The 27,503-nt window shown below is 35.3% G+C and overlaps 1 protein-coding gene across 1 annotated transcript in view; it reads right to left on the reverse strand.

Annotated features, from left to right (window-relative positions):
- LOC132556123 (5'-AMP-activated protein kinase subunit gamma-1-like) overlaps positions 1 to 27,503 on the reverse strand; it is a 78,304-nt gene that overhangs the window by 12,897 nt on the left and 37,904 nt on the right. The window contains exons 5-7 of the mRNA XM_060220509.1: positions 27,355 to 27,488; positions 23,010 to 23,049; positions 9,358 to 9,461 (exon numbers count right to left, since the gene is read on the reverse strand). Of these exons, the coding sequence (XP_060076492.1) occupies positions 9,358 to 9,461; positions 23,010 to 23,049; positions 27,355 to 27,488 (278 nt within the window). The remainder of the gene's footprint in view (positions 1 to 9,357; positions 9,462 to 23,009; positions 23,050 to 27,354; positions 27,489 to 27,503) is intronic.

Raw genomic sequence — 27,503 nt, forward strand, 5'->3', positions numbered from 1 at the left:
TATTGTACCCTTTCATAGTTGATTTTGAGTGGTCAGACAGTAAGTACCTAGAGGCTGGCAACACTGCAGGTTTTAAAACACCTTGATGTGCCTTGTGACTACTATTGATTTATCATATGTATTTCAGAGATAACTAAACATTACACAGATTTAATATATCTGCATAGAGGCAAAACACCCAGGATGAATAAAGATTTTTGACTATAGACTTTTGAAATGATATTTAAGTCCTCCAGCTTTGATGTTTTGCTGATGTAACACTCTGGAATGTCCTCCAGCAATGGTGTTGTGACCATGGAACAACTATACAGGCTCTCTAACAATGGTATTGTGACCATGGAACAACTATACAGGCTCTCTAACGATGGTGTTGTGACCCTGAATCACCTATAAAAGCTTTCCAGTGATGTTGGTGTAACCCTGGCACACTAAAAAAAGTCCCAAGTTTTGGTGGTGTTATCATGGAACACTTAGAAAAGTCCTGCATTTATTTTAGTAATGTGACCCTGAAACACCTAGTGAACATGCTGAATACCAAGAAAGCCTAGGGTGTTGTCATATATACACACAGATCTGATTGCCATCAGAAATAGTATTTGTATTTTGATGTATTATACTTCAAATCTTGTGATCTGATTAACCGCCAAACATCAGTATCATACACACAAGCATATGGCTCTCAACAGTCATCTTCTTCACATTGAAAATACTCACTTATGCAGAGTTTGGCAGACAGACAAACATTGTGTAACACTTCATCTTGTAGCACCAAGATGACAATGTAAACTGTGCAGCTATTTGGCACACTAGCCTACTAAGTACCAAGTGTGAACAGGTCTTTAGTCTTTGGGATAAGGATCAGGTGTTTATAATTAGGAAGAGCAAGGTTACTCTCATTAGCACTGCCAGAAAATTAGTCAACCACAATGTGATAACAAACCTTATCAGAGTCTGTCAATGTGATGCTTAATGGGAGTTGGGGGGGTGAAGGGGATGGGGTTGGAGGACCTTAATGGCAATCCACAGGTAACTTCAAAGGATGAAATTCTTGTAATATTACTATACAGAGACTAAGCTTCTACATGTGGGGGACAAATCTCAGAATGTTGATAAAAAGAGAATTTAAATGGATGACATTTTTGAAATAGTAATATACAGAGACTAAGCTGACTAATGAGTGCGGAGACATGTCTCTGAATTTTGATATAAATAGAATTCAAATGGTTGACATTCTTGAAATAGTAACATAGAGGCTAAGCTGATTAATAAGGGGGAGGAGGAGGGAGGGGGAACAAATCTCTGAATGTTGATATAAAGAGAAACCAAATGGTTGACATTCTCATAATATTGATAAAAAGTGTTTATGAAAATGTAAGAGTATCCAATTACAAATATACCCCTGACCTTCTTCGAATAAGAAATGAATGACATTAACATTAGGGTAAAGATCCTTTGGCTGGCTAAATAATCTTTCCACAAGGGTTGAGATCACCCTTATTCACTTTCAAGGGGATAAATGGTTACTCCCTACCCTTTTGGGATTCCAAACATGAAATGTTATCTCAATGCTTGGCTTCTTGAAGTGACATTGATTTGTTGAATCACAGAAGAAATTTAAGACATTTGACAGAAATTCCTTCTGAACAGCACATAATGACCTTTTAATGTTTTATACCTAAGCCAGTCCATGTGTTCAGCTGTGCCCATCTAACAAAATACAACCAATAATAGACTACTCACATCATCAACTGAACAACGTTCCATGTGTGTGCGTGTTGAAAACAAGCCTTTATGAAACTTTCAACAGACAACTTCCTCGTTTTACCTCAGTGACATCTTTTGCCAACTACACTGGCAAAGGGCCCAAGATTTCTTTTGGTAAAATCCAGGCGTACAAGTACACATAACCACTGTTTATATAGTTCACTCTTTACATCCTTGAACTTGCTTCCTGAATGAACATAACATCTTCTTTTTACATTTTGAGGGAAAATGGCCTTTTGCCCAAAATCACTTCTTCAAACACACCAATATTACTAATTATCCGAAACAAAATTTAGTAGATCAAATAACAGAACTTTTGATGATATTCTCACCTTGTTTACACAAACCTGCTTGTATAACTCCTGGAGGAATTCTCTACTGGTACTATGGGAGGGGAAATTGCAGTGTATCGCTTACTATCAGAGGCGATTGTAGATTTTGGGTCCTAAAGGAGGAAACTTCATTTCCTCTTCTGGATTGGCACTATGGGAGAAGACTTCTGAATTGGCACTATGGGAGAAGACTTCTGAATTGGCACTATGGGAGAAGACTCCTGAATTGGCACTATGGGAGAAGACTCCTGAATTGGTACTATGGGAGGAGACCACTGGATTGATACTATAGGAGAAGAATACTGGATTGATACCATGGGAGAAGTCTTCTGGATTGGTACTCTGGGAGAAGACTTCTGGATTGATACTATGGGAGGAGACCACTGGATTGGTACTATGGGAGAAGACTTCTGAATTGGGACTATGGGAAAAGACTTCTGGATTGGTACTATGGGAAAAGACTACTGGATTGGTACTATGGGAGAAGACTTTTGGATTGGTACTATGTGAAGAGACTTCAGGATTGGTACTATGGGAGGAGACTACTGGATTGGTACTATAGAGGAGACTCCTGGATTGGTACTATGGGAGAAGACTTCTGAATTGATACTATGGGAGGAGACTACTGGATTGGTACTATGGGAGGAGACTACTGGATTGGTACTATAGAGGAGACTACTGGATTGGTACTATGGGAGGAGACTACTGGATTGGTACTATGGGAGAAGACTTCTTGGTACTATGGGAGGAGACTACTGGATTGGTACTATGGGAGGAGACTACTGGAATGGTACTATGGGAGAAGACTTCTGAATTGATACTATGGGAGGAGACTACTGGATTTGTACTATAGAGGAGACTACTGGATTGATACTATGGGAGGAGACTACTGGATTTGTACTATAGAGGAGACTACTGGATTGGTACTATGGGAGGAGACTACTGGATTGGTACTATGGGAGAAGACTTCTGGATCGGTACTATGGGAGGAGACTACTGGATTGGTACTATGGGAGGAGACTACTGGAATGGTACTATGGGAGAAGACTTCTGAATTGATACTATGGGAGGAGACTACTGGATTTGTACTATAGAGGAGACTACTGGATTGATACTATGGGAGGAGACTACTGGATTGGTATTATAGAGGAGACTACTGGATTGGTACTATAGAGGAGACTACTGGATTGGTACTATGGGAGAAGACTTCTGGATCTGTACTATGGGAGGAGACTACTGGATTGGTACTATGTGAAGAGACTTCAGGATTGGTACTATGGAAGAAGACTTCTGGATTGGTACTATGTGAAGAGACTTCAGGATTGGTACTATGGGAGAAGACTTCTGGATTGGTACTATGGGAGGAGACTACTGGATTGGTACTATGTGAAGAGACTTCAGGATTGGTACTATGGGAGAAGACTTCTGGATCGGTACTATGTGAAGAGACTTCAGGATTGGTACTATGGGAGGAGACTTTTAGTTCCTCAATGGTACACCTGTATTGACATTTACTTCCTGACAGTGCTACCTAAGGGACATTTTAGTTCCCCTTTGGTACTTCTTAATTTCCCAACTGGTGAAATTCAAGAGTGAAGGGATTCATGTAGTTCATTCATCAACGTGAATGTCTACATCACTTCCACGCAATACCTCATGTACTGAATCTCCAGCATCCAGCTGATATCTCATGTACTGAATCTCCAGCATCCAGCTGATATCTCATGTACTGAATCTCCAGCATCCAGCTGATATCTCATGTACTGAATCTCCAGCATCCAGCTGATATCTCATGTACTGAATCTCAACAGCATCCAGCTGATATCTCATGTACTGAATCTCCAGCATCCAGCTGATATCTCATGTACTGAATCTCCAGCATCCAGCTGATATCTCATGTACTGAATCTCCAGCATCCAGCTGATATCTCATGTACTGAATCTCCAGCATCCAGCTGATATCTCATGTACTGAATCTCCAGCATCCAGCTGATATCTCATGTACTGAATCTCCAGCATCCAGCTGATAATGTACTGAATCTCCAGCATCCAGCTGATATCTCATGTACTGAATCTCCAGCATCCAGCTGATATCTCATGTACTGAATCTCCAGCATCCAGCTGATATCTCATGTACTGAATCTCCAGCATCCAGCTGATATCTCATGTACTGAATCTCCAGCATCCAGCTGATATCTCATGTACTGAATCTCCAGCATCCAGCTGATATCTCATGTACTGAATCTCCAGCATCCAGCTGATATCTCATGTACTGAATCTCCAGCATCCAGCTGATATCTCATGTACTGAATCTCCAGCATCCAGCTGATACCTCATGTACTGAATCTCCAGCATCCAGCTGATATCTCATGTACTGAATCTCCAGCATCCAGCTGATATATGCTTTTACATACATCTAAGGAACAGAGAGTGTATCATACCAATGTCAGACCATGAAGTGTTCACAGGAGATTTGAGACCCTTTGTTGAATATTGCTACATGTTGTCAATAAATGCTTGTTTGAGGATAAGTTTTGAGATGACAAAGCACTGAAAAACTATAAGGTTATATAGAACTATAGCCTATATAAAGAATTTCCTTCTTATATATAAGGATGCCAAGATGTAGGAGCATGTGGATTGCTAATAGTTACTTCCTGATGTGATTTGTCACCTTGTTTTTTAACTTGAAGTGTAAAACAATGCTCTGAATTCCACCAGGTACACATTAGGTACACTAGCAAAATTTATTTCTCACTTTAGGAGACTTCAGGTGTAGCTGCTTTTCAAAGTGAATCCTTTAATTAAGTTTATTTTTTTGCCTTTTCCCTTTTTTTTTTTTTAACGTTTTCCATACTAATCACTCAGTCTGCACCACATAAGGAGATTGGCTTTAACAATTTCAGCTGTAGCTCCGTAGTTAAAAATTTGCGCTGCAATGAAAGGTACCAAGATTACGTTGCACTTTATTGGAGAAAATTAGCAACTAAAAGTTCTTGGTATTCTTCCTCCAAAACATTTTTAATCTCTGATCCCCACAGTGAGCCAGCAGAATCCAGCTGGTAATATCTCCAACTGCATGACCAATACACAAACAAATGTAACAATTAACCGTGCAATATGTGTAGCTATGGCTATGAACTTAACAACTTAATCTTTTTGAAAGCAGTTGACAAAATGTATGTGTGTCTGTATGGTTTTTTTTTTGTCCTTATGAACACTTTTCTGAAAGTTTCTTGTCAGTGGGTGGATAAAACCAATGAAAGTGTTAGTTTAATTTGTCTGAAAAAAATCTTGTTTGAAAACTGTTGGATCATATGATTAACTATCAGCTCCAACATTTCAATACAAATGCATATCAACGATAAGAAATTATAATTTTCAAGTTTATTTTAAGGCTGAAAATGAGTTTAAGTTTCAGTCTCAATGTTTGACACATCACAGATACACTACTGAAGTAACAGCATCTTAGTTACAATACCCTTCATCAGGAATCTTAGGCAACAAAGTACTTCACTGTGCTTGCCAAACTTTCAGAATATTCACATGGCATTCAGTCTGGTAAACAGGCAAAAAATACCAGACTGAAAACAAAATTATCAGACCAAATTTTAAAAAATAATTTTATTGACATGATGAATTGTATCTATTCCCTTGTGAATGCTAGGGCATTGTCCTAAGCCAATTCCTTGATCATAATTCCTCAAGGTAACAATCAAAGTCCATTTTGGTAGATCCTGTCTCAAACGTCATTTCAACCTTCTCATTGACTACATCCCCATAGCCAATGTCAGTAGGTGTTTGGATTTCTGCAGGGAGTTGTACATCTAGAGGGGTTGAGACTAGCTGAGGGGCTGTAGGGACTTCACTCTGCAGAGGGGCTGGGACTAACTGAGGGGCTGTAGGGACTTCACTCTGCAGAGGGGCTGGGACTAGCTGAGGGGCTGTAGGGACTTCACTCTGCAGAGGGGCTGGGACTAGCTGAAGGGCTGTAGGGATTAAAACTTTCGAGGGACAGGAGCTGTGTCCTCAACATAAATTTTCGAAGCTTTATTCAGGTCACATAGCCATTTGTAGTCCTCTAAAGGCCTGTTATTTTTTATTTTAGCGTGGGCATTGCAAAACAAATGTTAGCTTGCCTGTTTCCTTTTTGTTGAACTGTCTAAATGCCCTACCTGCACTTGTGGTTTCAAGTAGTTCCAACATGGATTTAGTTTTAGCCAATTTTGAGGTTGCTACATCTTGTATGTAACAAAGGTATTTTGTCCTTTCAATTATGTGTGACTGGGCTGCCCGCCATATCCATAAAATTTGGTACATACAAAACATGTCATCACCAACTTACTATCGTTAAAAAAACAGCCAATCGCATAGTATTTCGCCTGTTGATTTACAACAGAGGAATTCTTCTGTTTGTTGGTTTTTCCATGTAAAGCCCTATGAACATATTTTAGTTGAAACATTTTGAAATGATATCGGAAATAAAATCTAGATTTGGGCAATACTACACAATGAAATGGTTACTGGACCGATAATTCTTTTACCAGAATTGTCAAACGGTCAGATGTAGTTTGGCAAGCACGGACTCCATAACTTTCTACACAATAATCAATATTTCTAAATATGCATATTAAAATTGACTGTGACTGAAAGTCAGTAAAATGTTTAACCATGTCAGAGTGTATAAACAATGTTTAAGACTTCATATAGACTAAAATCTTCCTGTTCACTGAAATGCTTGGCCTTGAGCCTTTTTATTCTGCCAGGTTCAAAGAGTTCACAAGATAAAGATGTTTTGAATGTCAGAATCTCTAGTAGAAAACAATAAAGTATAAAGAAGCAACAGTTGGTTTATGGTGTCTGTGTAGTGGAGTTGGCCAATTGGAACATAAATAAAAGCTATAAACATTATCTAAAGATGAGAAATGCATTTGTAACTATCTACAAAAGTAAAAAAAAACAGATCCTTCATTACAGCTACATTGGATGCATCAGATATACAAGGAACAAGACGGGTTTCTGCTTCACATCATAAAGGTACAGGATGTATTTCATTTACATATCATGTAAAACTCAGCCACAATGTTTTCCGTAATCTCTAAAACAGGTAACATTTTATAGACTCTCCATATCCTTAGGCAATTTTTTATATTTTGTTAAATTTACACTTTTATACTGTTGTATTATTCAAAGTAATGACAACCTAAAAAATCAGTTTAATCATGTTGATGTATTATTCTATTCAGTGAAAATGAAACTATAATATCAGAAATGCCATCAACACATGAATTGTTTTTGAAGGTATCAGGATGTCATATGACATGTTACCTTCATTTTACAACATCAAAAATATGAAAATATTCATAAGATATTCAAGTGATACCAATCAAACGTGTTTTTAAGTTTATTTGGTTGACTAGTCACTTTCATATTGCTATGTAACTGACAATGAGTTTTGGTCAAGGGCAGATAATCAATATTTAACAATAAGTGATAATGTCGCCATAGTTTTGTTGTTATGGACATTGGGGAGAAAGGTATTTTACAATATAGGCAGGATATATTTTATACTTCAGTCAAGAATAGCTTAAAATTTGTCTTCACATGTGTATTCTAGTTTTGTTTTATTATTACAAACAAATATGACCCCTATAGAGAAATAATGTCCATTGTCAGACCCTTTAAGTACCATTAAAGATGCACTTTTCCAGTGCACTACACCATGACAATGATTTAAATACTGTCAAAACTCCAGTCATGTCTGTTTCCATGGCAACTAAAACATCAGCTGTTAGAGAACAACCTGCCTTTTTTAAACTGAATGGAAATATGTTTGTTGTGTAAAATGAATGTTCACACTGTGTAGACAGGCATGTGACAGGACATCAGGAAAACAAGCAATTCGGAGTTGATTTGGTCGATGTAATGGAATTCTGTATTTTAATTTACTCCCAAATGATTCTGTGGTGTCACTTGGAAGGTATGTACAAACAAGAAAATCTTTTCAATACGTCAGGAAACTGTAATCAGTCCTGAACAAATGATTTTAGTAAATGCCCATTTAACAAGTCTATATGTCTGTTTTTTGTTAGTTATTTTTTTGAGGGGGAGGAGATGGGGAGGGGAATGCATTACAACCATGTTATGGGCAACTTCTTCGGCTTTTGTCTCTTCTACTTTTTCTGTCCAACCACAGATACTATGGTCCATATAATGATATATATATACATATTCTTTACAGCAATTGAGAAACAAGCTATAAATCCATCTATGATCTGGCCCATGAAAAGATTTGTCAAAATATTCCTAATATACAATACCACTTATAAAACAAATATACTATTGTAAAGAAAAGAAACATATAATCATTTCTATATATGTGATAAGTAACAAAGGATAAAACCCCAGTGTTTTAGAAACCTGTAGGCCTGTTGTTTGAAGAGACTGAGCACGTTGTGTGTTGAAAGGTGTCAAGTTTTATGATGGCGTGGACACATAATATTACCTTTGTTACCCTCAGTTTTTGTTTTGATGACAAGTCAGAGAGTAAAATGATGGATAGGATTTAAAAGTACCTATGTACATAAAACTGCTATAATTTAAATAAAATTCAAACCTTAAATCTATATTTTAGTTTTTAACTTTAAAATGGGATTGTTTTTAAACAACAAGGACTATTAGCTGCAAGTTATGAGCTAATTATAAAAATTCTGTCTCTCACATGTCCACCTCCATGTCCTGTGCTCTTAAAATTTTAAGAAAATCTAGCAAAGACTGAAGACTAATGAGGCATGGGGTCAAAGGTTAATATCATATCTGACTAATCAAGGAAATGTTGTGCTGTATCATGTCTGAGCTCAACATTATATTTATATAGTAAGTAACCCTCAAATATCAGGGAAGTCCAAGGTCTACCACAGCACTTTCATCCAAGGTTAACAAAGATTCATAGTTCAAAGGTCAAATGTCAATCACCAGGAGATTGTGACAATATTCAACTTTAGAACCAAAGAAAATTGGGCTCTTTACAGTAGTATAGCAGGAAAAATCTGCTTTAATATTGTTGTCTGTAGGTTTATAATAAAAGTGAAATCTGGACATACGACATACAATATTCCACACATGCCTAATGCTAATAACACTGATCCATTAGCATTATGTAGAATGATACAAAACATTAATTACCTTTACATTAAATATATGTCTAACCTTGGAAGTCATAATCTTCTCTCTCAGTGTAGACTGTAAACCAGTGTACTTACATTTAACAGTGTATCAAAGATGACAAGTTTAGCACTGGTTGGAATAAGGTCGTAGCATTTGTGGGCCCTCATAAACTTTACAAATACCTGGTCCTCATTCTCATCTGAAATGATAAATCAATAAATATTTTGGATTAATTAATGAAAAAAATTGAATTAGTTACATGGATATGAAGGGTTAACAAGCAAAACTATATAGAGTACCTAGAGAAACTATCTGGTCTCACATCAATACCAGAACTACATAGAAACTATCTGGTCTCACATCAATACCAGAACTACATAGAAACTATCTGGTCTCACATCAATACCAGAACTACATAGAAACTATCTGGTCTCACATCAATACCAGAACTACATAGAAACTATCTGGTCTCACATCAATACCAGAACTACATAGAAACTATCTGGTCTCACATCAATACCAGAACTACATAGAAACTATCTGGTCTCACATCAATACCAGAACTACATAGAAACTATCTGGTCTCACATCAATACCAGAACTACATAGAAACTATCTGGTCTCCTGCCAATAATAGAACTACATAGAAATTTCCACGTCTCCAGTCAATATCAGCACTATAGATGAGCTATCATGTCTCCTATTAATACCTGCTATCAGGTCTCTCTCTTCAATAACATAACTATAGAGACAATGATGTCTGCCATCAACACCTAAGTACAATAACCCTGAAACTAATAATAAATACAACTCTATTGATTAGCCATAAAGACGAATCTTGATTTGAAGGTAGATGTAACTGTATATAATTCATTGTCACTCATTCTATTAACATTATCTAAAAACATTTAATGAAATGTCACATCACAGATTTTTGTAACTAAAGTATCCTTTTAAATCTAAACACCTTTATTTTGTTATTGTTGTTTTTTGTTTACAATTGACTCCACCGATCACCATCCACGACAAGAACATATATCCTGAGAGACCACCTGTCCTAGAATATCTTACCTAACAGACCAACTGTTCTAGACCATCTAACCTGACAGACCACCTGTCCTAGAACATCTAACCTGACAGACCACCTGTCCTAGAATATCTTACCTAACAGACCAACTGTTCTAGACCATCTAACCTAACAAACCACCTGTCCTAGAATATCTAACCTGACAGACCACCTGTCCTAGAACATCTAACCTGACAGACCACCTGTCCTAGAACATCTAACCTGACAGACCACCTGTCCTAGAACATTTAACCTGACAGACCACCTGTCCTTGAACATCTAACCTGACAGACCGCCTGTCCTAGAACATCTAACCTGACAGACCGCCTGTCCTAGAACATCTAACCTGAGAGACCACCTGTCCTAGAACATCTTACCTGACAGACCACCTGTCCTAGAACATCTAACCTAACAGACCACCTGTCCTAGAACATTTAACCTAACAGACCACCTGTCCTAGAATATCTTACCTAACAGACCACCTGCCCTAGAACATCTTACCTGAGAGACCACCTGTCCTAGAACATTTAACCTAACAGACCACCTGTCCTAGAACATCTAACCTAACAGACCACCTGTCCTAGAACATCTAACCTAACAGACCACCTGTCCTAGAACATCTTACCTGACAGACAAAATGTTTTGCTGAAAGTTATCTGTATCATATCTAAATGCTGCAGACAAATGTATTATTACAGAGGGTTACCTTTACAAGTTACCAAATTATCTCTTTGATCATTAAAAAAAATATAGATTTTAAACCCATTAACAGAAAACATTCCCATATCTAATGAAGCATTAACAGAACAGTCTCAGATCTAATGACCCATTAATAGGAGAACAGTCTCAGATCTAATGACCCATTAATAGGAGAACAGTCTCAGATCTAATGACCCATTAATAGGAGAACAGTCTCAGATCTAATGACCCATTAATAGGAGAACAGTCTCAGATCTAATGACCCATTAATAGGAGAACAGTTCCAGATCTTATAACCCATTAGTAGGAGAACAGGGAAGTCAGAAGTAATGCAGAGATACTGGTTTTCCAAGGAAGTTAGAACTTGTTTTGAGATACTAGTTTTCCAGGGAAGTTAGAACTTGTTTTGAGATGCTGGTTTTCCAGGGAAGTTAGAACTTGTTTTGAGATACTAGTTTTCCAGTTTTGAGATACTGGTTTTCCAGGGAAGTCGGTACCAGTTTTGAGATCCTGGTTTTCCAGGGAAGTTAGAACTTGTTTTGAGATACTAGTTTCCAGGGAAGTTAGAACTTGTTTTGAGATGCAGTTTTCCAGGAAAGTCGATACCAGTTTTGAGATACTAGTTTTCCAGGGAAGTCGATACCAGTTTTGAGATGCTGGTTTTCCAGGGAAGTCGGTACCAGTTTTGAGATCCTGGTTTTCCAGGGAAGTTAGAACTTGTTTTGAGATACTAGTTTTCCAGGGAAGTTAGAACTTGTTTTGAGATGCTGGTTTTCCAGGGAAGTTAGAACTTGTTTTGAGATACTAGTTTTCCAGGAAAGTTAGAACTTGTTTTGAGATACTAGTTTTCCAGGAAAGTTAGAACTTGTTTTGAGATACTAGTTTTCCAGGGAAGTTAGAACTTGTTTTGAGATGCTGGTTTTCCAAGGAAGTTAGAACTTGTTTTGAGATACTAGTTTTCCGGGGAAGTTAGAACTGGTTTTGAGATGCTGGTTTTCCAGGAAAGTTAGAACCTGTTTTGAGATGCTGGTTTTCCAGGGAAGTTAGAACTTGTTTTGAGATACTAGTTTCCAGGGAAGTTAGAACTTGTTTTGAGATGCAGTTTTCCAGGAAAGTCGATACCAGTTTTGAGATACTAGTTTTCCAGGGAAGTCGATACCAGTTTTCCAGGGAAGTCGGTACCAGTTTTGAGATCCTGGTTTTCCAGGGAAGTTAGAACTTGTTTTGAGATACTAGTTTTCCAGGGAAGTTAGAACTTGTTTTGAGATACTAGTTTTCCAGGAAAGTTAGAACTTGTTTTGAGATGCTGGTTTTCCAGGGAAGTTAGAACTTGTTTTGAGATACTAGTTTTCCAGGGAAGTTAGAACTTGTTTTGAGATACTAGTTTTCCAGGGAAGTTAGAACTTGTTTTGAGATACTAGTTTTCCAGGGAAGTTAGAACTTGTTTTGAGATACTAGTTTTCCAGGAAAGTTAGAACTTGTTTTGAGATACTAGTTTTCCTTGTTTTGAGGGAAGTTAGAACTTGTTTTGAGATACTAGTTTTCCAGGGAAGTTAGAACTTGTTTTGAGATTAGAACTGAGATGCTGGTTTTCCAGGGAAGTTAGAACTTGTTTTGAGATACTAGTTTTCCGGGGAAGTTAGAACTGGTTTTGAGATGCTGGTTTTCCAGGAAAGTTAGAACTTGTTTTGAGATACTAGTTTCCAGGGAAGTTAGAACTTGTTTTGAGATACTGGTTTTCCAGGGAAGTTACCAGTTTTGAGATGCTGGTTTTCCAGGGAAGTCGGTACCAGTTTTGAGATCCTGGTTTTCCAGGGAAGTTAGAACTTGTTTTGAGATACTAGTTTTCCAGGGAAGTTAGAACTTGTTTTGAGATGCTGGTTTTCCAGGGAAGTTAGAACTTGTTTTGAGATACTAGTTTTCCAGGAAAGTTAGAACTTGTTTTGAGATACTAGTTTTCCAGGGAAGTTAGAACTGGTTTTCCAGGGAAGTTAGAACTTGTTTTGAGATACTAGTTTTCCGGGGAAGTTAGAACTGGTTTTTAGATGCTGGTTTTCCAGGAAAGTTAGAACCTTTTTTGATATGCTGGTTTTCCAGGGAAGTTAGAACTTGTTTTGAGATGCAGTTTTCCAGGAAAGTCGATACCAGTTTTGAGATACTAGTTTTCCAGGGAAGTCGATACCAGTTTTGAGATCCTGGTTTTCCAGGGAAGTCGGTACCAGTTTTGAGATCCTGGTTTTCCAGGGAAGTTAGAACTTGTTTTGAGATACTAGTTTTCCAGGGAAGTTAGAACTTGTTTTGAGATACTAGTTTTCCAGGGAAGTTAGAACTTGTTTTGAGATGCTGGTTTTCCAGGGAAGTTAGAACTTGTTTTGAGATACTAGTTTTCCGGGGAAGTTAGAACTGGTTTTGAGATGCTGGTTTTCCAGGAAAGTTAGAACCTGTTTTAAGATGCTGGTTTTCCAGGGAAGTTAGAACTTGTTTTGAGATACTAGTTTTCCAGGAAAGTTAGAACCTGTTTTGAGATGCTGGTTTTCCAGGGAAGTCGATACTAGTTTTGAGATGCTGGTTTTCCAGGGAAGTTGGTAACAGTTTGGAGATGCTGGTTTTCCAGGAATGTTGGCTTTCTAGTTATTATACCATGAACTGTAAACTGATCAGTCAGGCCTTATCATATATGTTGTACAGGTATCATTTAAGGACATACCTGAGTTGACAGGTGAGAAGATAAAGTGAGCAAATGTCTAATTATAGCACTGATTTATTTTGGGCTTTTCCTTAAACACGATTCCACAGTGAGCATGCAGAGATGGATATAGGTCGTGAGACATAAAATCATGGTTCTTGAATTAATTAATCCTGATGTGATGAATAACACTGTCCTGATGATTGATCTACTTACAAATACTTCATCAACTTCTACATCTAAATAAAAAACAACATATAACATTTTTTTAAAGTTGTTTGGATTGGGACATTTTGCAAAAAAGTTGACTACACGAAAAGGAAATGTTCAGGAGTAAATTGCAAATTTTGTGAATTTGACATAAATATGAAATTATTTGAATTGTGAAATTGGCTCTGAAACCCCTAAAAAGTCCTGAATTATATCATTTCAAGAAAAGAACTGAATATTCCAATTTCTACTGAAATTATTGATGAAGTTTATACTCCCTGCCATCCCTGGCATATGGACTAGTTGCTTAGAAAATATGGAATAAAGGTCCAACACCTCAGAAAAACCTTTTTTGATGACTAACCAAAAACATAAAGAATATTGCAATTTCCCTTCAATACCTGCAGAGCTAGAGAGGTATGAGTTATGACCTAAGACCTATCTAACTATGGGTTGTGTGATCGATAACAAACCTATACCTAAAGTTGTCAAGTTAAACAGGTACTTACAGAGTTTGTAGATTTTATATATCAGAGTTTGTAGATTTTATATAACAGAGTTTGTAGATTTTATATATCAGAGTTTGTAGATTTTATATATCAGAGTTTGTAGATTTTATATAACAGTTTGTAGATTTTATATATCAGAGTTTGTAGATTTTATATATCAGAGTTTGTAGATTTTATATATCAGAGTTTGTAGATTTTATATATCAGAGTTTGTAGATTTTATATAACAGAGTTTGTAGATTTTATATATCAGAGTTTGTAGATTTTATATATCAGAGTTTGTAGATTTTATATATCAGAGTTTGTAGATTTTACATAACAGAGTTTGTAGATTTTATAAATCAGAGTTTGTAGATTTTATATAACAGAGTTTGTAGATTTTATATAACAGAGTTTGTAGATTTTATATATCAGAGTTTGTAGATTTTATATATCAGAGTTTGTAGATTTTATATATCAGAGTTTGTAGATTTTATATATCAGAGTTTGTAGATTTTATATATCAGAGTTTGTAGATTTTATATAACAGAGTTTGTAGATATAACAGAGTTTGTAGATTTTATATATCAGAGTTTGTAGATTTTATATAACAGAGTTTGTAGATTTTATATAACAGAGTTTGTAGATTTTATATAACAGAGTTTGTAGATTTTATATAACAGAGTTTGTAGATTTTATATATCAGAGTTTGTAGATTTTATATAACAGAGTTTGTAGATTTTATATATCAGAGTTTGTAGATTTTATATATCAGAGTTTGTAGATTTTATATACAGAGTTTTGTAGATTTTATATATCAGAGTTTGTAGATTTTATATATCAGAGTTTGTAGATTTTATATATCAGAGTTTGTAGATTTTATATAACAGTTTGTAGATTTTATATATCAGAGTTTGTAGATTTTATATATCAGAGTAGATTTTATATGTCAGAGAGATTTTATATATCAGAGTTTGTAGATTTTATATATCAGAGTTTGTAGATTTTATATATCAGAGTTTGTAGATTTTATATACAGAGTTTGTAGATTTTATATATCAGAGTTTGTAGATTTTATATATCAGAGTTTGTAGATTTTATATATCAGAGTTTGTAGATTTTATATATCAGAGTTTGTAGATTTTATATATCAGAGTTTGTAGATTTTATATATCAGAGTTTGTAGATTTTATATATCAGAGTTTGTAGATTTTATATATCAGATTTGTAGATTTGATTTGTATATATAACAGAGTTTGTATATATCAGAGTTTGTAGATTTTATATATCAGAGTTTATATTTTATATATCAGAGTTTGTAGATTTTATATAACAGAGTTTGTAGATATATTATTTTATATATCAGAGTTTGTAGATTTTATATATCAGTTTGTAGATTTTATATATCAGAGTTTGTAGATTTTATATAACAGTTTGTAGATTTTATATATCAGAGTTTGTAGATTTTATATATCAGAGTTTGTAGATTTTATATATCAGAGTTTTAGATTTTATATATCAGAGTTTGTAGATTTTATATAACAGAGTTTGTAGATTTTATATATCAGAGTTTGTAGATTTTATATATCAGAGTTTGTAGATTTTATATAACAGAGTTTGTAGATTTTATATACAGAGTTTGTAGATTTTATATACAGAGTTTGTAGATTTTATATATCAGAGTTTGTAGATTTTATATATCAGAGTTTGTAGATTTTATATACAGAGGTAGATTTTATATATAACAGTTTGTAGATTTTATATATCAGAGTTTGTAGATTTTATATATCAGAGTTTTATATACAGATTTTATATATCAGAGTTTGTAGATTTTATATAACAGAGTTTGTAGATTTTATATAACCGAGTTTGTAGATTTTATATATCAGAGTTTGTAGATTTTATATATCAGAGTTTGTAGATTTTATATATCAGAGTTTGTAGATTTTATATATCAGAGTTTGTAGATTTTATATACACAGAGTTTGTAGATTTTATATATCAGAGTTTGTAGATTTTATATATCAGAGTTTGTAGATTTTATATACAGAGTTTGTAGATTTTATATAACAGTTTGTAGATTTTATATATCAGAGTTTGTAGATTTTATATATCAGAGTTTGTAGATTTTATATATCAGAGTTTGTAGATTTTATATATCAGAGTTTGTAGATTTTATATACAGAGTTTGTAGATTTTATATATCAGAGTTTGTAGATTTTATATATCAGAGTTTGTAGATTTTATATATCAGAGTTTGTAGATTTTATATATACAGAGTTTGTAGATTTTATATAGACAGAGTTTGTAGATTTTATATACAGAGTTTGTAGATTTTATATATCAGAGTTTGTAGATTTTATATATCAGAGTTTGTAGATTTTATATATCAGAGTTTGTAGATTTTATATAACAGAGTTTAGATTTTATATACAGAGTTTTAGATTTTATATACAGAGTTTGTAGATTTTATATACAGAGTTTGTAGATTTTATATATCAGAGTTTGTAGATTTTATATACAGAGTTTGTAGATTTTATATACAGAGTTTGTAGATTTTATATATCAGAGTTTGTAGATTTTATATAACAGAGTTTGTAGATTTTATATACAGAGTTTGTAGATTTTATATATCAGAGTTTGTAGATTTTATATATCAGAGTTTTACATTTTATATACAGAGTTTGTAGATTTTATATACAGAGTTTGTACAGATTTTATATACAGAGTTTACAGAGACACGATTTTATATAGAGAGTTTGTAGATTTTATATATCAGAGTTTGTATATATACAGAGTTTGTAGATTTTATATAGACAGAGTTTGTGACAGAGGTTTAGATTTTATACACGAGAGTTTGTAGACACGAGTTTTAGATTTTATATATCAGTTGTACCGATTTTATATATCAAGGTTTATTTTATACACAAGGTTTACCGAGACACAAGGTTTACCGAGACACAAGGTTTATAGACACAAGGTTTAGAGACACAAGGTTTACATTTTAGATACAAGGTTTACATAGACACAAGGTTTAGATTTTATATACAAGGTTTACAGAGACACAAGGTTTACAGAGACACAAGGTTTACAGAGACACAAGGTTTACAGAGACACGAGGTTTACCGAGACACGAGGTTTACAGAGACACGAGGTTTACCGAGACACAAGGTTTACAGAGACACAAGGTTTACCGAGACACAAGGTTTACAGAGACACAAGGTTTACAGAGACACAAGGTTTACCGAGACACAAGGTTTACAGAGACACAAGGTTTACAGAGACACAAGGTTTACAGAGACACAAGGTTTACAGAGACACAAGGTTTACAGAGACACAAGGTTTACAGAGACACAAGGTTTACAGAGACACAAGGTTTACAGAGACACAAGGTTTACAGAGACACGAGGTTTACCGAGACACGAGGTTTACAGAGACACGAGGTTTACAGAGACACGAGGTTTACAGAGACACGAGGTTTACAGAGACACCATTATATGACTGGTCTTTAAAATTTTTATTCAAAAGCTTCTTAATACGAGGTTTACAGAGACACAAGGTTTACAGAGACACAAGGTTTACAGAGACACAAGGTTTACAGTTTTGGTTTAGGTTTTGACTAGTGTTGTATATACTTTTACAAATACATTTAAATTCTGTATCATAGCTATGACATTTAACATCATTTTACACATCACCTACAAATGAAGAGTCCGTTAACCTTAAGTTCAATGTACCTTATGCATTTCATTTATTTTTGGGTTTTTTTCTGTTTTATAAATCGCGAACCATTCGTAATATAAATGTCTATTAGAATGTCTGTTTTGTAAAGTGTTTTATTCACTGTAATTTCCTCATGAACAACTCACAATCAGAGCTTCCAAAAAACAGTATTCTTGAAGAAATTCTTTAAAGTGGAGGCCATTTTACTGGATACAATATAATTATATGTGGCTTTGAAACTAAGCGGTAGATTTACTTACTGAAAGATATACCTTCATTGACCATGAGAATGAAAGCAGTGGTTGACTGGTTGGAAGTGTCAAAGCTGGCAAAATTCATGTTTCTAACTAGAATTTAAAGTTTAAACTGGTGTCCAAACAATTCAGCCAATTAACAAAGATCCAACCACCTATACAGAACCCCGAGTCGGCAATTTTCCAAGAATATCTTGGTGAACCAGTCAAAACCTGCCATCTCAGACTGACAAGATTACAGTAAGCACATTATATACTACAAAATCAGACATCTTTATGCAGCTGAAATTTCATGATTTTTCAAAATCTACTGATTAGTTGGCAATTGATTTTGTGGATAAATGCTACTCGTTCAAAAAATTATGAAATATTGAAATTAATGTCAATTTCAACTATTATCATTTTGTGGACATATAAATTTCAACTCATTGTTGAACAATACGCCTGTAATGTTCCAATAAAATATTAGTTACCGATAAAGTCCCTAGATCTTTGTGATTGAGACACAAACATTTTCCTGAACCTGATAATGTCAAACAATAAAATAAAGCGTGGATCAAATTTTGGGTGATTCTCTTAGTGTCTGCTGGTAACAAAGAGGGCGCTTAATCAAACAAGTACATCAGTATTTTCTCTCTTTCCTGTATTTATGATTTAAATATCAAATTAAATACAAATATCCAATTTTTGAAAACCAAGCTTTGTTTGATTTTGATTTATTTTTTTTATCGTATCAGTTTCAACCAAAATAATGAAATCTTTTGTCGAGTAGTCAGAAAATGTTTTACTAGGGTCTAGGGGTTAGGTTTCATGGGGGTACAATTCAACAGACACATCTAGTGTTGAGCATATCCATGTTGTGGGATGATGGTAAGGAAAGAACACAGACTCCAAAATATATCTAATTACAGAATACCCTTCTTAACACCTGTGGTACTAATTTGATCGACTGTAGACGCGGAAAAAAATAATTCTATGAAAACAGACTAACATATATACCGGCGACCAGAAATAAATATTGATCTGTCAGATATATCCTGAGCGCTTGCGGGAATGAGGTATAGCTAACGGCCATTCTAAATCACATTGGTGGCATCTTCCCAGTATATAGACAATTAATGAGAAGAAAAAGTGATGACCTCTTCCTGGTAATGTCTATAGACGTGAGTGGTTTATACAAGATTAAACAGGCTGACAAAAGCGTTACCACAAATAATGATTGACTCAATTAATTAATCTTAATTAGCCATCTACTTTGAACAATCTTCTCTGATGAAGCAGGACCTTTATGTGGTAGTAGTACCTTATCTACAAGCATCTGTAATATATATAATTAATGTAATAGAAAGATTGGTGATTTGTTTCAGTGGGGCAGAATCACAAGAGAAATTTCTTTGCACAGTTGCATTTTGAATCAATCTTTTGAAAATTACAATCAGAAAATATCTATTTTCCTCTTTCCCTGGTAAATATTGTACCTTTCAGAAGTACATTTGTTTGTGAGATTGTTCTATTCAATCATTTATTTTTTTAAGTGTGAAATGTTGTTTTTGCTTTGCAAAATGAAATGTTTCACTAGTAGTAGTACTAATTTTCCTAGTATGATTATTTGAGAGCTGAACATTGAGTTGTATGTCTCTTTTGACTTGGCCTTAAAGCCATTGACACAGATTGGTAACGTATATCTCTTTTGACTTTGCCTTAAAGCCAAAGACACAGGTTGAATTGTATGTCTTTTTTGACTTTGCCTTAAAGCCAACGACACCAATTTTTATGATGCTACTGGGTAATTACTTGACAGAGAACAACAGTAAAACCTGAACAAGTCATGCTTGCTAGGTACCATAACACAGTCAATCATTGTATCGTTACCAGCAGGCAGACTTAACAACAATGTACTCTATCCTAGGCTTCAGCAGAATTGTCAAAATGTCACCAAGATATCAAATGAGAAGTACCTAAGCTAATTAATTTCAACTGTCTGTAGGGTAATTTAGTCTCGTTCTCTAATCACAGTAATTCTATTATCTGATCTCTACCTCTTTCTGAGTCAGGTATATTAGTGTCTTACCCGAGTTGGGTGTATCATAGTGTCTCACTGGAAATTGGTGTACCATATTGTCTTACCCGAGTTGGGTGTATCATAGCGTCTCACTGGAAATTGGTGTATCATATTGTCTCACCTGAGTTGGGTGTATCATAGCGTCTCACTGGAAATTGGTGTATCATATTGTCTCACCTGAGTTGGGTGTATCATAGCGTCTCACTGGAAATTGGTGTATCATATTGTCTCACCTGAGTTGGGTGTATCATAGCGTCTCACTGGAAATTGGTGTATCATATTGTCTCACCTGAGTTGGGTGTATCATATCACTGGAAATTGGTGTGTCTCACTGGGTGAGTCTCACTGGAAATTGGTGTATCATATTGTCTCAACTGAGTTGGGTGTATCATAGCGTCTCACTGGAAATTGGTGTATCATATTGTCTCACCCGAGTTGGGTGTATCATAGCGTCTCACTGGAAATTGGTGTATCATATTGTCTCACCCGAGTTGGGTGTATCATAGTGTCTCACTGGAAATTGGTGTATCATATTGTCTCACCTGAGTTGGGTGTATCATAGTGTCTCACTGGAAATTGGTGTATCATATTGTCTCACCCGAGTTGGGTGTATCATAGCGTCTCACTGGAAATTGGTGTATCATATTGTCTCACCCGAGTTGGGTGTATCATAGCGTCTCACTGGAAAAATTGGTGTATCATATTGTCTATTGTCTCACCTCAGTTGGGTGTATCATAGTGTCTCACTGGAAATTGGTGTATCATATTGTCTCACCCGAGTTGGGTGTATCATAGTGTCTCACTGGAAATTGGTGTACCATATTGTCTCACCCGAGTTGGGTGTATCATAGTGTCTCACTGGAAATTGGTGTACCATATTGTCTCACCCGAGTTGGGTGTATCATAGTGTCTCACTGGAAATTGGTGTATCATATTGTCTCACCTGAGTTGGGTGTATCATAGTGTCTCACTGGAAATTGGTGTATCATATTGTCTCACCTGAGTTGGGTGTATCATAGTGTCTCACTGGAGCGTCTCACTGGAAATTGGTGTATCATATTGTCTCACCTGAGTTGGGTGTATCATAGTGTCTCACTGGAAATTGGTGTATCATATTGTCTCACCTGAGTTGGGTGTATCATAGTGTCTCACTGGAAATTGGTGTATCATATTGTCTCACCTGAGTTGGGTGTATCATAGTGTCTCACTGGAAATTGGTGTATCATATTGTCTCACCTGAGTTGGGTGTATCATAGTGTCTCACTGGAAATTGGTGTATCATATTGTCTCACCTGAGTTGGGTGTATCATAGTGTCTCACTGGAAATTGGTGTATCATATTGTCTCACCTGAGTTGGGTGTATCATAGTGTCTCACTGGAAATTGGTGTATCATATTGTCTCACCTGAGTTGGGTGTATCATAGTGTCTCACTGGAAATTGGTGTATCATATTGTCTCACCCGAGTTGGGTGTATCATAGTGTCTCACTGGAAATTGGTGTATCATATTGTCTCACCTGAGTTGGGTGACTATCCTAGTGTCTCACTGGAAATTGGTGTACCATATTGTCTCACCTGAGTTGGGTGTATCATAGTGTCTCACTGGAAATTGGTGTATCATATTGTCTCACCTGAGTTGGGTGTATCATAGCGTCTCACTGGAAATTGGTGTATCATATTGTCTCACCTGAGTTGGGTGACTATCCTAGTGTCTCACTGGAAATTGGTGTATCATATTGTCTCACCTGAGTTGGGTGTATCATAGTGTCTCACTGGAAATTGGTGTATCATATTGTCTCACCTGAGTTGGGTGTATCATAGTGTCTCACTGGAAATTGGTGTATCATATTGTCTCACCTGAGTTGGGTGTATCATAGTGTCTCACTGGAAATTGGTGTATCATATTGTCTCACCTGAGTTGGGTGTATCATAGTGTCTCACTGGAAATTGGTGTATCATATTGTCTCACCTGAGTTGGGTGTATCATAGTGTCTCACTGGAAATTGGTGTATCATATTGTCTCACCTGAGTTGGGTGTATCATAGTGTCTCACTGGAAATTGGTGTATCATATTGTCTCACCTGAGTTGGGTGTATCATAGCGTCTCACTGGAAATTGGTGTATCATATTGTCTCACCTGAGTTGGGTGTATCATAGTGTCTCACTGGAAATTGGTGTATCATATTGTCTCACCTGAGTTGGGTGACTATCCTAGTGTCTCACTGGAAATTGGTGTATCATATTGTCTCACCTGAGTTGGGTGTATCATAGAGTCTCACTGGAAATTGGTGTATCATATTGTCTCACCTGAGTTGGGTGACTATCCTAGTGTCTCACTGGAAATTGGTGTACCATATTGTCTCACCTGAGTTGGGTGTATCATACAGTCTCACTGGAAATTGGTGTATCATATTGTCTCACCTGAGTTGGGTGTATCATAGTGTCTCACTGGAAATTGGTGTATCATATTGTCTCACCTGAGTTGGGTGACTATCATAGTGTCTCACCTGAGTTAAGATATAGTGCTTTACTTGAGTTGGGGTGTCTTAAAATGTCTTACCTAAGTCTTCAATCTCCATTTTTTCTGTGGAGTCCAGTAGCTGAAAGAAGAACAGAATATTTCTATAAATATACATCACAATGATAGGTGAAATAAAATGTCTGAACAATTCATGCATCATTACTATCAAATATATATATGTTTGATAATGGTGTACTACATCTTTACTATCAAATATATATATGTTTGATAATGGTGTACTACATCTTTACTATCAAATATATATATGTTTGATAATGGTGTGCTACATCTTTACTATCAAATATATATACGTTTGATAATGGTGTACTACATCTTTACTATCAAATATATATATGTTTGATAATGGTGTACTACATCTTTACTATCAAATATATATATGTTTGATAATGGTGTACTACATCTTTACTATCAAATATATATATGTTTGATAATGGTGTACTACATCTTTACTATCAAATATATATATGTTTGAAAATGGTGTGCTACATCTTTACTATCAAATATATATATGTTTGATAATGGTGTACTACATCTTTACTATCAAATCTATATATGTTTGATAATGGTGTACTACATCTTTACTATCAAATATATATATGTTTGATAATGGTGTACTACATCTTTACTATCAAATCTATATATGTTTGATAATGGTGTACTACATCATTACTATCAAATCTATATATGTTTGATAATGGTGTACTACGTCTGAGACCATTGTTCCTTTGAGACACAGGGTGTAGGTATCAAACCTCCACTGCTGACTACCACTTTTATAGCTGTATTCTGTAAAATCAGTCATTTCCAAGGGGGATTTATTTTCATCTAATTTGTGGGCACTCTAAATCTGATAATATATCTCCACCAAAAGATAATTAGATTAAGGCTGACATTGACACATATAAGAGAAACAGTGGATTTCATTAGCAAGATTTAACATTAAATCAAGTGTCAATGAAAATGTATGATTTTGGAAAACCACAACATTTGAGCCCATAGGAAACATTGGATTCTTTAGTGTAAGAGAGATGAAGATATTATCAAAAACAGTGACATTTTCTATAAATACATAAACATGATGATCCAACCAAGGAAAGGCCATACCTTATAGGACAATTTTCTGTTAACTCTATTTTATCCTTGAATTTTTTAATGGAGAAAGAAAAACCTTAACAATGACCTTCACCTTGGATGTCTAGGTATAAGTTTGTTGATGAATAACCTATTAAGTTATTCTCTGGCCATTAAAATGTATCATGTTCATGTTTGAGACATCAGAAAAATAAGTTGAAGAGGGTAAAGGGGGAAAAATGAAGACAAGTGAGTGTTTTTTCTCTTAAAAAAAAACCCAACAACACATTCTTCCATTAAACAAGGTTTCCATTAGACTGGTAAGTAATACAGGGCAGTAGTAGAGTACTGTTAAGTAATACAGGGCAGTGGTATAGTACTGTTAAGTAATACAGGACAGCAGTACTGTTAAGTAATACTGTTAGTATAAGTAATACAGGGCAGTAGTATAGTACTACAATATTACAGGGCCAATATTACAGGGCAGTAGTATAGTACTGTTAATAATACAGGGCAGTAATATATAGTACTATCCAATATTACAGGGCAGTAGTATAGTACTGTCCAATATTACAGGGCAGTAGTATAGTACTATCCAATATTACAGGGCAGTAGTATAGTACTATCCAATATTACAGGGCAGTAGTATAGTACTGTTAAGTAATACAGGGCAGTAGTATAGTACTATCCAATATTACAGGGCAGTAGTATAGTACTGTCCAATATTACAGGGCAGTAGCATAGTACTGTTAAGTAATACAGGGCAGTAGTATAGTACTGTCCAATATTACAGGGCAGTAGTATAGTACTGTCCAATATTACAGGGCAGTAGTATAGTACTATCCAATATTACAGGGCAGTAATATAGTACTGTCCAATATTACAGGGCAGTAGTGTAGTACTGTCCAATATTATAGGGCAGTAATATAGTACTGTCCAATATTACAGGGCAGTAGTATAGTACTGTCCAATATTACAGGGCAGCAGTATAGTACTGTTAAGTAATACAGGGCAGTAGTATAGTACTGTTAAGTAATACAGGGCAGTAGTATAGTACTGTTAAGTAATACAGGGCAGTAGTATAGTACTGTTAAGTAATATAGGGCAGCAGTATAGTACTGTTAAGTAATACAGGGCAGTAGTATAGTACTGTTAAGTAATACAGGGCAGTAGTATAGTACTGTTAAGTAATACAGGGCAGTAGTATAGTACTGTTAAGTAATACAGGGCAGTAGTATAGTACTGTTAAGTAATACAGGGCAGCAGTATAGTACTGTTAAGTAATACAGGGCAGTAGTATAGTACTGTTAAGTAATACAGGGCAGTAGTATAGTACTGTTAAGTAATACAGGGCAGTAGTATAGTACTGTCTAACAGTACAGGGCAGTAGTATAGTACTGTTAAGTAATACAGGGCAGTAGTATAGTACTATCCAATATTACAGGGCAGTAGTATAGTACTGTCCAATATTACAGGGCAGTAGTATAGTACTGTCCAATATTACAGGGCAGTAGTATAGTACTGTCCAATATTACAGGGCAGTAGTATAGTACTGTTAAGTAATACAGGGCAGTAGTATAGTACTGTCCAATATTACAGGGCAGTAGTATAGTACTGTTAAGTAATACAGGGCAGTAGTATAGTACTGTTAAGTAATACAGGGCAGTAGTATAGTACTGTTAAGTAATACAGGGCAGCAGTATAGTACTGTTAAGTAATACAGGGCAGTAGTATAGTACTGTCTAACAGTACAGGGCAGTAGTATAGTACTGTTAAGTAATACAGGGCAGTAGTATAGTACTGTTAAGTAATACAGGGCAGCAGTATAGTACTGTTAAGTAATACAGGGCAGTAGTATATTACTGTTAAGTAATACAGGACAGTATAGTATAGTACTGTTAAGTAATACAGGGCAGCAGTATAGTACTGTTAAGTAATACAGGACAGCAGTATAGTACTGTCCAATATTACAGGGCAGTAGTATAGTACTGTCCAATATTACAGGGCAGTAGTATAGTACTGTTAAGTAATACAGGGCAGCAGTATAGTACTGTCCAATATTACAGGGCAGTAGTATAGTACTGTTAAGTAATACAGGGCAGCAGTATAGTACTGTTAAGTAATACAGGACAGCAGTATAGTACTGTTAAGTAATACAGGGCAGTAGTATAGTACTGTTAAGTAATACAGGGCAGTAGTATAGTACTGTTACGTAAGGCAGTAGTATAGTACTGTTAAGTAATACAGGGCAGCAGTATAGTACTGTTAAGTAATACAGGGCAGTAGTATAGTACTGTTAAGTAATACAGGGCAGTAGTATAGTTCTATCCAATATTACAGGGCAGTAGTATAGTACTGTCTAATAGTATAGGGCAGTAGTATAGTACTGTCTAATAGTATAGGGCAGTAGTATAGTACTGTCCATTATACCTGTTTGTTAAAGTGATTTTTCAAGCATGAAGACTTCTGAAGCTTCCAGCTATCTCATAATAATTTTGACATAGACATTCTGATATTTATCTACCAAATTTTGAATTTTAAATAGACAAACAATTGATATATCTAATAACCCTCTGGAAAAATTCAACCTACAACTGTGTCTGGTGTTTCTTGTCCTTTCCATTCTGTCATACAAATGTATATAGGCACATTTACCTGACTGTTTAGTATACACAAAATAAACTTTACCTTCAAGTGACACAGAAATTGAGACAAGCTAATCACAGACTTATAAAGGGCATTCACAATAAAGGGTTGGTCAAATATTAAAGATTGTTTGAATGTAAACATCTGCAATCTACCAAATTCTGTCCCAAATAATCTATAATATATGATGTGTTTAGATTTCTTAGTGACAATGAATATCTATAGAATAATAGATACAATTCCTGTCTATCATTGACATGTATTCTGAGGTTTTGATAAAAAAGGTAGATGCAAAGAAAACATTTCAAATTATAGTCCCCCACTAAATGTGAAAATATGTACCAAGAATGCACTGCAAATGAAACCATGCCCCAAGTAAGAAGTTCCACTGACAAGTAGCGTAAGAGATAGTAGTCTGGAAAAACTTTTTCTTTGATGTAGGTTATAAGTCAAAATGAAGGTCAACAAGTGACCTATTTTTGATACATCACACACAGCCTCACCAAGGTGAACATATACCAATAGAATGAAGTGAGAAGTAGAGCAGAAGAAAGTGGAAGGATGAGAGAAAGAAGGACACAACACAAAACTATAGTCCTCTCTACCTCAACAGTTTAACAAGTTAAATAGCCGCTTTCTCACTCACCTTATGATGGTGTCCATCTGTTTTGTAGACAATAGCATGTGTGTGGTCATTGTTGGACAATGTTGGCGGCCGTGTCACAGTAGGTGGGGCAGATTTAGGCTCGGATGATGATGAAAATGACTTTAAAGGTGAAACTGTAAAAAAACAAA

The sequence above is a fragment of the Ylistrum balloti genome, unplaced genomic scaffold (assembly GCF_031769215.1).
Source record: "Ylistrum balloti isolate Yb309-2 unplaced genomic scaffold, AGI_CSIRO_Ybal_v1 Utg370548, whole genome shotgun sequence".
Taxonomy (NCBI): Eukaryota; Metazoa; Mollusca; class Bivalvia; order Pectinida; family Pectinidae; genus Ylistrum; species Ylistrum balloti.